This window comes from Salvelinus alpinus, chromosome 19 (genome assembly GCF_045679555.1).
Source record: "Salvelinus alpinus chromosome 19, SLU_Salpinus.1, whole genome shotgun sequence".
Classification (NCBI taxonomy): domain Eukaryota; kingdom Metazoa; phylum Chordata; class Actinopteri; order Salmoniformes; family Salmonidae; genus Salvelinus; species Salvelinus alpinus.
In genome coordinates this window covers 48,715,858-48,728,253 of record NC_092104.1, presented here as the reverse complement: position 1 = coordinate 48,728,253, position 12,396 = coordinate 48,715,858, and the positions used below count along the sequence as shown (strand labels likewise).

The 12,396-nt window shown below is 41.9% G+C and overlaps 1 protein-coding gene across 12 annotated transcripts in view; it reads right to left on the bottom strand.

The window, feature by feature from the left end:
• Positions 1 to 12,396, bottom strand: part of mctp1a (multiple C2 domains, transmembrane 1a) — a 206,702-nt gene that overhangs the window by 64,225 nt on the left and 130,081 nt on the right. For all 12 annotated transcript variants that reach the window (XR_011669133.1, XM_071353886.1, XM_071353893.1 and 9 more), the window contains one exon: positions 5,953 to 6,046. Coding sequence is in view for 11 of the 12 variants with exons in the window: in XM_071353886.1 (XP_071209987.1) it covers positions 5,953 to 6,046 (94 nt within the window). In the remaining variant the exon portion in view is untranslated. The remainder of the gene's footprint in view (positions 1 to 5,952; positions 6,047 to 12,396) is intronic.

Below are 12,396 nucleotides of genomic sequence, written 5' to 3'. Positions count from 1 at the left end.
ACATTATCTACACATTATCTACGCAATGTGTCATCCCTTATATTACTGGTTCTGATATTTCGGACATACATTATAGTGTATACTAAGCCACATCATGTGACGGCAGAATGTTTAAGAAAGACTATCAAAATGAAGAAAGTCATTTTATAAACTCCATATATAAACTCCCAGCAATTGAATGGGTATTTACCAACGTTTTGGCATTACTGTGCCCCTTCCTCAGGGTGATGTCATGAATACTTGAACCAGGTTATGTAGACAAACAGTGCAATTAGTGCAACCAATGACAATAGTGAGGGGTGTGTCACAATGATAAGTTAATTAAAATGAATTTGTGAAACTGTTAAAAAAATGTTTATATATATATATAAAAAAAAATAGTTTATAGCATATTAAATGTATTACGCTATTGTTATCATATAGAAACGAAATTGAATATTGTACATCATATTAGCATCAACATACATTATTGTTTAATTCAATTTCACATAATTGTTTTGCATTTCATTTCATATTTGCTACATGTAATCGTTTGGTTCAACCTTAATGTATAACGAGCAGGGGGAACATATTAGGTGTACGCTAACAAGCCGTAGAAAGAATATATCCATTTATAAGACTTGTTCTTAAAATAAAGATTTGTTCATAAGAAGGGCCTGAGATCCAAGTCCATATTCAGACCACTAGTGGGTCAATGTTTTTAGATAGGATATCCAGTAAGTCTCCCTTTATAGAAGTAGGATCTCCATGTTACCTCCTCTCCTTGGTCGAGCAACATGCTCGATGCCTGTGTATTTGAGGGAGGAGATGGGATGGTTAGCTTCAACAAAGTGAGCTGCTACTGGATAGTCCGTGTTCTTACACCTGATTGAGCACCATGGAGACGATAGCTGTACAGTAAATACATCATCAGCCGCATTAACTAAAGTCATATTTGGCAGAATGTTTTGTCTTATGTAATTCTCCACTATCAAAGGAAAGATTCCAGAAAGTCTTGGAGTTGAAAGAAAAAACACACAATTTGAAAGCCATGAAATAGAGACATAATGGTTGGACACTTCTCCAGAGAGTAGCATACTGTACTAATCCCAACCAATGTCCTATATATTCTGTGTTTGTGTACGGAAATACATGTCACTGTTTCTTTGTAAAGGACTACACCCCCCCCCCCCCCCGACAAACTCTTAATTCCAGCTTTGATCTATACTTTTATCAGAACTGTTGGGAACACTTTTGCTGTTTGTTCAAGAAAATCAGCTAGGTCAGGGAGAGAGAAACATATCCCATTCAAATTCCCCAAGAGCGTAACGCGAAATAAAACGACTTCAAGAGTGCGCGGGTTTGCTTTTAATAATTAAGTTAATAAAAGAACAAATGGGGTTGAAGGCGAGGCTGAATTTGGGTTCAGGCATCAATTCCCCGTCGAGGCGGCGCGCTGGGTACGGCTCCATTGATTCCTGTGAGTTTCTTCGAATGTTGTGACAAGGGCAGGACATTTAGTGGGAGAGCTAAACAAATGTCACAGTGATCAATGCGGAGCCGTAGGTGTGGCCTCCCGCATCTATTTGTGGCACGTATTGATCTGCCAGTACGCTTCAAGTTAATATTGACACTCAACTCCTACCATGCAGCATCATTATAAACAAAATAATTCCCTATCAGTTATTAGAGTGGGTTCACCTTTTAGAACATAACATGCTCTATACTTTGTTAATTTAATATAATCAATTTAAAATGAAATAATCGAGTAGTTGGCGAAAACGGATGTTTTTGTGAATTTTGTGAATATTGTGAATTTCCATGTGCAATTCAGAAAACACTGGGGAGTGTTGAGTATAAAGTGCTCCTGTTTTATGTTTTTGGGGATTCCTTTTCCAAATTCTGAACAATATATTACATCTTCCTAAATTACTGCATCAACACCCAGTTGTTCATGCTATTTGTGTGGTCACTAGAATATAAAAGATACTACTCTCGAATGAGCTACAATTAACTGAAATCCAATCACTGAAATTGATTGAAATGTTTTGAAGAGGAGAAAATATTCCCCCTCTAACGGTGTTCTCCTTTAATAATATGCAGGCAATGTGGCTGCGGTGGTGAGCGGTTGTCGCTGGTGATGAACTTTCACCTTAACGGAGAGCACCAGAGGCGGCTGTCTCAGCCAATTACACGCTCAGGTTTGAGGGCTACTTTGACGGTCCAGGTAAATGGCCAACCAGAGCTCCTCCCCGGGTTCATTTTCCATATCGTGGCTGGGTTCACGGCGAGAGCTTCAAACTAATTTCAGGCACCAGTTAGATAAGCGTGTTAAACTGAGCTAAGCAAAGCGGTGGAACTGAGGTGATGCCCTTGTCTTCCAGGAGGCAAATCTGAGTTCTTTTTTAGATATGTTGAAAGCAGCATGCTTTATACTGCAGCGTTTGAGAGTCTCAACACATCCCTTACTGTCATCACTACATCCCTATGACTACCCTCAGTCAAGCACATGCTTGCACCCTTGCAAAGTGTTGATAAATGTCATTAACAATCTGTTACATAGTAATATTGAAGCCTCAGCTCAATGCATGTTTTACTGTATACCAAATACCATTACAAAGATTGATCCTCCGAGAATAAACAAAGTTCCTTTTATATATGATGTGCATGCCTCCTTCACTGGGAAGGTCCTGTGTGTCTCTGAAAGGCTGGAACTGTACGGGCGGTACTCGCACGGGTATGAGCACCTCATCAACTGGGATTGTTGGTTTTAGAGGCTATTTTCAGTTATTCTACTGGGCTGGAGTAGAGGCACTCCATGTAAACGCGACAATTAGAGTAGCGATGGGACAGACTTCCTGACACAGAGAGAGGGAGAGAGAGAGAGAGAGAGAGAGAGAGAGAGAGAGAGAGAGAGAGAGAGAGAGAGAGAGAGAGAGAGAGAGAGAGAGAGAGAGAAAGAGAGAGGGAAAGAGAGAGAGAAAGAGAGAGAGAAAGAGAGAGAGAGACAGAGAGAGAGAGAGAGAGAGAGAGAGAGAGAGAGAGAGAGAGAGAGAGAGAGAGAGAGAGAGAGAGAGAGAGAGAGAGAGAGAGAGAGAGAGCTTCTATACCATCAAAAGGAACATAAAATTTGACATACCAATTAGGATCTGGTTAAAAATACTTGAATCAGTTATAGAACCCATTGCCCTTTATGGTTGTGAGGTCTGGGGTCCGCTCACCAACCAAGAATTCACAAAATGGGACAAACACCAAATTGAGACTCTGCATGCAGAATTCTGCAAAAATCTCCTCTGTGTACAACGTAAAACACCAAATAATGCATGCAGAGCAGAATTAAGCGATTCCCAAACCTTCTATAACAAAGCCATCACCTACAGAGAGATGAACCTGGAGAAGAGTCCCCTAAACAAGCTGGTCCTGGGGCTCTGTTCACAAACACAAACAGACCCCACAGAGCCCCAGGACAACAACACAATTATACCCAACCAAATCATGAGAAAACAAAAAGAGAATTACTTGACACATTGGAAAGAATTAACAAAAAAAATTGAGCAAACTAGAATGCTATTTGCCCCTAAACAGAGAGTACACAGTGGCAGAATAACTGACCACTGTGGCAGAATAACTGACCACTGTGACTGACCCAAAATTAAGGAAATCTTTGTACAGACTCCGTGAGCAGACCTGGCTCTCAAGAGAAGACGGGCTGTGGTGGAAACTGAGATGCACTTCCTAACTTCCTGCCAAATCTTTGACCATATTAGAGACACATATTTCCCTCATATTACACAGACCCACAAAGAATTCGAAAACAAATCCAATTTTGATAAACTCCCATATCTATTGGGTGAAATACCACAGTGTGCCATCACAGCAGCAAGATTTGTGACTTGCTGCCACAAGAAAAGGGCAACCAGTGAAGAACAAACACCATTGTAAATACAACCTATATTTATGTTTATTTATTTCCCCTTTTGTACTTGAACTATTTGCACATCACTATATATAGACATAATATGACATTTGAAATGACTTTATTATTTTGGAACTTTTCTGAGTGTAATGCTAATTTTGTATTGCTTATTTCACATTTGTTTATGATCTATCTCACTTGCTTTGGCAATGTTAACATATGTTTCCCATGCCAATAAAGCCCCTTAAATTTAATTTAATTGAGAGAGTGGGTGTGAAATGGAGTGGAATGGAAAAAATCTGCCTCTCACTGTCTCTCTCACTCATGGTCTCTCTCTCACACATGGTCTCTCTCTCACACATGGTCTCTCTCACACATGGTCTCTCTCACACATGGTCTCTCTCACACATGGTCTCTCTCTCACATGGTCTCTCTCTCTCTCATGGTCTCTCTCTCTCATGGTCTCTCTCTCACACATGGTCTCTCTCACACATGGTCTCTCTCACACATGGTCTCTCTCACACATGGTCTCTCTCTCTCTCATGGTATCTCTCTCACATGGTCTCTCTCTCTCATGGTCTCTCTCTCATGGTCTCTCTCTCACACATGGTATCTCTCACACATGGTCTCTCTCTCACACATGGTCTCTCTCTCACACATGGTCTCTCTCTCACACATGGTCCCCCTCTCACACATGGTCTCTCTCTCACATGGTCTCTCTCTCTCGTTCTCATGGACTCTCTCTCTCATTGTTTCTCTCTCTCTCGTTCTCATGGACTCTCTCTCTCATGGTCTCTCTCTCTCATGGTCTCTCTCTCTCTCTTCCCCTCTCATTCCCTTGGGAACGCCACACGCACGCACACACAAAAACAAACACACACTGGAACAGCCGGGCAAGGTTAGCAGGTCAGCGTGGTGGACCTGACCATCTGAGGGGGTGGGGCTAGAGGATGGAGCAAACCATCTGAGAGATGGGGTGGTCGATCAGCTGAACCCTCTGTGAGGGTGGGATTAGTGGAGGGTATGTACCATCTGGATAGGAGTGATATTGTGAAATTAAGGGTGGAGAGGACAACCTAACAGAGAGAGAGAGAGAGAGAGAGAGAGAGAGAGAGAGAGAGAGAGAGAGAGAGAGAGAGAGAGAGAGAGAGAGAGAGAGAGAGAGAGAGAGAGAGGGGGGCTCAACATGGTGATACTTGACAGTGCCTAGCTCTCCACAAATGCTCACGCTGACAACACGACCGGAGTACAATGCATGAAAGGAGGACACGCAACTTCACTCATTCGAGGCATTGCACCTCTGTTGAACTAAACGGTTTGGTGGCTATCCTACGCACTTCCCTATCGTAGGCCATATTTGTCCATCCTTACACAAGAAACACATTTCTGCAGAAGTTCTGGGCTGAGAGTGGCTGAATACTTAACTGTAGAATAGCCACAGTAGGACCCAGACTGAGATATGAGTTCTGTATTGAGGTCAGCAGCACATAGCGGAGGGATTTCCATTTGTTTCTCGGGTAGAAAAACAAAAGGCAGAGCCATTAGCCCTTGTTACTGCCGCTTCGCTATCTCCAACAAGGAAACGGAGGAGCGTGGCTCTAGCTGCTAATGTGTGTGGGTCCTCTCCCCTGAATAAGGCCAAGCTAACTCACTCCCACTTCGCTTCCACTAGATAACACACACACTGCCAAACAGTAAAGTAGGCCTGTCCACTGTAGACCTCATTAAAAGTATAAATTAATGGGGAAACTAGGATGTGAGAGAAATATCTTGGAGACTTGGTGGTTTAAATGAAGCCTCTCCCCTATATGAATTAAATCCAAAAGAAATAAGTTGTTCTGTAGTCTAGATACTGTCTCGATGGGTTCTTGTTGGCCATCGTCAATTACAACTACATCGATGGATTGATGTTTTATACACTTGGCATGGGACGGTTCAATTTGGTAGAAACTAACAAGACAAGCAGGTGTGTTTTTAAGCGACAGATTTACTAAAACGCTTCGCGAAGACCGAGAAGACGGTCTTCGCGTCAATTGAAGGAGTTTCAGTCGACTTACCTGTGACGTCTGCCGCCATCAGCCTCTCTGCTCTGATGACCTTCACCTGGACCATACCCACATCCTTCAGGTTGTGGAACGACCTCAGCACACTCTGCAGGATAGAGGTCAGAGGTCAGGGACGAAGAGCACACTGAGTACATTAAGCTTAGGGTATCCCTTTTTGAGTTCAGCAATTCACCACGGACATTCAAACGGTCACGTCAAGTGGAGTCGAACTGGCAAAATGTCCTTTTATTGTCAAGGCAGTCAACGTTTCCCCCCCCCCCCCCCCCCCCTCTGTCTCTTTTTAAATTTATTTTGACACACACGTGTCAGAATAATATCATTACCTTCTCTATTTTGTGTGAACAGAGCGAGATACAGAGCGAACGAAAGAGCAAGAGAAAGAGCGAGAGAGAAACACACCTTTTACTGATAATAGAGATATTGCAGAGCTCAGTCACTCCCACTGAGGCATGACTGGTATTCAGGCAGTGATGTGATAGTTACTGGGCACCATCACTTATTTACTGGCCATACTGGTATACACACACACACACACACACACACACACACACACACACACACACACACACACACACACACACACACACACACACACACACACACACACACACACACACACACACACACACACACACACACACACACACACACACACACACACACACACACACACACACACACAGACAGACACAGGCAGACAGAGAAAAACACCTCCACTCTCTCTGTGACCTTTTCCACACTCAATGAAAACACATATCTCCATGTTAGCACCAGCATCATTGTCACTTCACACAGGTCAGACAGGCAGGCAGCACAGATAAAGCAGAGAGCTGAGGAGGTCAATGTGTGTGTGTCACGGCATAAGCATTCACACAAACACACACAAACTGACACACACACACACACACACACACACACACACAAAGACATGCACTGAGGCCGTACTGAGAGACATGCTGGCGTGTCTTAAAAGCAGTGAAAACGCACTTCACTTCAATTTATTTCTCTCTCTGGCAATAACCCCTTACATACCCAGAGGAGTAATTATAATTTACATTTTCGAGTCAGGGCCAGGCTACAGACTTAATTTATTATAAACTCTATCAGCCTCTGCCTGTTTCCAGCGATATTATTGTTGAAAAGCCTTCGAAAAAAGATGAGAGGGGAGGAAGGAGAGGGAGAAAAAAAAACCTTTCCACATAAGTTTAATACATGATTTCTCTGAAGATATGACAGCTTGTTATTTGTGATTATTGGGGATGGCCTAAAAGAGAGAGAGAAAGAAAAAAAAAACATGGCTGATTTGTGAAGCCGGAACATTTCCATAGCAGAGGAATTTCTGATTTGCGTGGCTGCCTTTTCAGGCCCACTCAATAGACAGGCAGATAGATTGAAAAGCTCAGGAGATGAGGCCTCTTTATTTTTTTAATGAAAGGCTGTAGAATATATTTTCTCACCCTCCATCCTCCCAGCTACCAAGCTGACGAGGCTCTCTCTCTCTATATCTGGGTTCAGCCTAGCCCCATTACTGAAGAGGATCCACCCCCCATCCACCCCCCCCCTCAACCGCCTACCCGCCAGCAGGGATTGGCTGGGGAGGTGGGGTAGAGGGGGGGGTGGTAGCATGTGGCGAGGGTGAGTAAGGGGGAGGAGGGGATGGTAATATGGCGGGGCCCCGGCTTGACTGACAGCTTGTCACCGTGACGTCTTATTCCATCTCTGTTGTGGTGAAAATGAATGTCAGCGCGCCGAGCCTTATGACTCGCTGTCATCTCGGAGGAGCCTCACCTTTTATCAACGCTCCAAATAACATTTCATCCCCACCGTCTGCAGGACGGACAATCCGGTCAGGGGACATTAAATCGGATGACTGTGAAATGTCATAATAAAAATGGAATGCTAACAGCTTCCGCCTCTCTCCGCAGTTCTCTCTACCCCCTTCCTCTCCTCCTAGTTGCCCCCTCGCTGCTATGTGCGTGTTGAGGGTGAGTTATGGGGGTGTAGGGGCTGCAGGAGTGGAGTAGAGTGGAGTGGCACCACTTGAGGAGAGGTCAGTGTGTGTACCCCCAGGCCCATTAAACCCATTAGTCCAGTTCCTCCTCCCCCATTAGTATGCATAAGTCCTGCCCGCTCCCTCTTCTCGCCTCACCTTAATACAGCTGACATACCCAACACACTACAGAGCACCATCACTGGGCTTGGAAGAGGGGGGAAGTAGTGGCCACCATGTTAACATCTGAACACTGGTCGATCAAGACTTAAGGCTAAAGAAAAGACATACACAGAATGCAATTTTTGCACAGATACACTACCAAGATACAGATACACTACCAAGATACAAATACACTACCAAGATACAGATACACTACCAAGATACAGATACACTACCAAGATACAGATACACTACCAAGATACAGATACACTACCAAGATACAGATACACTACCAAGATACAGATACACTACCAAGATACAGATACACTACCAAGATACAGATACACTACCAAGATACAGATACACTACCAAGATACAAATACACTACCAAGTTACAGATACACTACCAAGATACAGATACACTACCAAGATACAAATACACTACCAAGTTACAGATACACTACCAAGATACAAATACACTACCAAGATACAGATACACTACCAAGATACAGATACACTATCAAGATACAGATACACTACCAAGATACAGATACACTACCAAGATACAGATACACTACCAAGATACAGATACACTATCACCATACAGATACACTACCAAGATACAAATACACTACCAAGATACAGATACACTACCAAGATACAGATACACTATCAAGATACAGATACACTACCAAGATACAGATACACTATCAAGATACAGATACACTACCAAGATACAGATACACTACCAAGATACAGGTACACTACCAATATACATATACCCTATCAACATACAGATACACTACCAAGATACAGATACACTATCACCATACAGATACACTACCAAGATACAGATACACTATCACCATACAGATACACTACCAAGATACAGATACACTATCAAGATACAGATACACTACCAAGATACATATACACAATCAAGATATAGATACACTATACACACATACACTATACACTATACATACATATGCAGTTGAAGTCGAAAGTTTACATACACTTCCAAGTACATTTAAACTCAGTTTTTCCCAATTCCTGACATTTAATCCTTATAAAATTCCCTGTCTTTGGTCAGTTAGGATCACCACTTTATTTGAAGAATGTGAAATGCCAGATTAATAGTAGAGAGAATGTGTCACGCCCTGACCTTAGAGAGCCTTTTTATTTCTCTATTTGGTTAGGTCAGGGTGTGATTTGGGTGGGCATTCTAGTTTGTATATTTCTTTGTTGGCCGGGTATGGTTCCTAATCAGAGGCAGCTGTCTATCGTTGTCTCTGATTGGGGATCATACTTAGGCAGCCCTTTTTCCCACCTTCAGTTGTGGGATCTTGTCTTTGTTTGTTGCATGTGCTGCACTCCGAAGCTTTACGTTCGTTTGTATTTGAGTTTTTTTGTGTCATTTTAAATAAAATTAAATATACGCCTACTACGCTGCACCTTGGTCCGGTCATTCTACCACTAACGACGGACGTAACAGAATGATTAATTTCAGCTTTTATTTCTTCCATCACATTTCCAGTGGGCCAGAAGTTTACATACACTCAATTAGTATTTGGTAGCATTGCCTTTAAATTGTTTAACTTGGGTAAAACGTTTCGGGTAGCCTTCCACAAGCTTCCCACAATAAGTTGGGTGAATTTTGGCCCATTCCTCCTGACAGAGCTGGTGTAACTGAGTCAGGTTTGTTGGCCTCCTTGCTCGCACATGCTATTTCAGTTCTCTCCAAATATTCAAGAGGATTGAGGTCAGGGCTTGTGATGGCCACTCCAATACCTTGACTTTGTTGTCCTTAAGCCATTTTGCCACAACTTTGGAAGTATGCTTAGGGTCATTGTCCATTTGGAAGACCCATTTGCGACCAAGCTTTAACTTCCTGACTGATGTCTTGATGTTGCTTCAATATATCCACATAATTTTCCTCCCTCATGATGCCATCGATTTTGTGAAGTGCACCATTCCCTCCTGCAGCAAAGCACCCCCACAACATGATGCTGCCACCCCCGTGCTTCACGGTTGGGATGGTGTTCTTCACAAGCAAGCAAATCCCCCTTTTTCCTCCAAACATAACAATGGTCATTATGGCCAAACAGTTCTATTTTTCTTTCATTAGACCAGAGGACATTTCTCCAAAAAGTACGATGTTTGTCCCCATGTGCAGTCGCAAACCAACTTTTTTATGGCGGTTTTAGAGCAGTGGCTTCTTCCTTGCTGAGCGACCTTTCAGGTTATGTCGATATAGGACTAGTTTTATTGTGGATATAGATACTTTTGTACCTGTTTCCTCCAGCATCTTCACAATGTCCTTTCCTGTTGTATCTGTATATTGATAGTGTATCTGTTTCTTCATATTGTATCTGTATCAGATACAGCCCAGAATCGAACCAGGATCTGTACTGACGCCTCTAGCACTGAGTTGCAGTGCCTTAGACAGCTGCGCCACTCGGGAGCCAACATATCTGTATCTTGATAGTGTATCTGTATCTTGATAGCGTATCTGTATGTTGACAAGGTATCTGTATCTTGATAGTGTATCTGTGGCCTGATAGTGTACCTATATCTTGATAGTGTACCTATATCGTGACAGTGTATCTGAATTGCTAGTGTATATTTATCTTGATAGTGTATCTATAAATATATAGTGTATCTGTATCTTGATAGTGTATATGTGTCTTGATAGCGTATCTGTATGTTGATAGTGTATCTGTTTCTTCATAGTGTATCTGTATGTTGGCCTCCGAGCGGCACAGCGGTCTAAGGCACTGCATCTCAGTGATAGAGGCGTCACTACAGATCCTGGTTCGATCCTGGGCTGTATCTGATACAGATACACTATGAAGAAACAGATACACTGTAAAGTGACTATTGATCTTGATAGTGTATCTATATCTTGATATCGTATCTGTATGTTGATAGTGTATCTGTATGTTGACAAGGTATCTGTGTCTTGATAGTGTATCTGTATCTTGGTAGTGTATCTGTATCTTGGTAGTGTATCTGTATGTTGATAGGGTATATGTATATTGATAGTGTATCTGTATCTTGGTAGTGTATCTGTATCTTGGTAGTGTATCTGTATCTTGATAGTGTATCTGTGTCTTGATAGTGTATCTGTATGTTGATAGGGTATATGTATATTGATAGTGTATCTGTATCTTGGTAGTGTATCTGTATCTTGGTAGTGTATCTGTATCTTGATAGTGTATCTGTATCTTGATAGTGTATCTGTATCTTGATAGTGTACCTGTATCTTGGTAGTGTATCTGTGTCTTGGTAGTGTATCTGTATCTTGGTAGTGTACCTGTATCTTGGTAGTGTATCTGTATCTTGATAGTGTATCTGTGTCTTGATAGTGTATCTGTGTCTTGATAGTGTATCTGTGTCTTGATAGTGTACCTGTATGTTGATAGGGTATATGTATATTGATAGTGTATCTGTATCTTGGTAGTGTATCTGTATCTTGGTAGTGTATCTGTATCTTGATAGTGTATCTGTATCTTGATAGTGTATCTGTGTCTTGGTAGTGTATCTGTATCTTGGTAGTGTATCTGTATCTTGGTAGTGTATCTGTATCTTGATAGTGTATCTGTATCTTGATAGTGTACCTGTATCTTGGTAGTGTATCTGTATCTTGGTAGTGTATCTGTATCTTGGTAGTGTACCTGTATCTTGGTAGTGTATCTGTATCTTGGTAGTGTATCTGTATCTTGATAGTGTATCTGTATCTTGATAGTGTATCTGTATCTTGATAGTGTACCTGTATCTTGGTAGTGTATCTGTATCTTGGTAGTGTATCTGTATCTTGGTAGTGTATCTGTATCTTGGTAGTGTATCTGTATCTTGATAGTGTATATGTACCTTGATAGTGTATATGTATGGTAATAGTGTATATGTACCTTGATAGTGTATCTGTATCTTGATAGTGTATCTGTATCTTGATAGTGTACCTGTATCTTGGTAGTGTATATGTATCTATCAACATACATATACACTATCAAGGTACATATACACTATTACCATACATATACACTATCAAGGTACATATACACTATCAAGATACCTATACACTATCAAGATACCTATACACTATTACCATACAGATACACTATCAAGATACAGATACAATGAATTGAATGCAACCAACACATGCACTGCATACACAGCGTCCTACAGTAAACCCTCCACGTTTCTCATCGTGGTAGAATAGCTAGAGAGACAGCAGTCTGTCAGTCCATTGGGCAGTACCGGGCACAATAGACACAATAAGA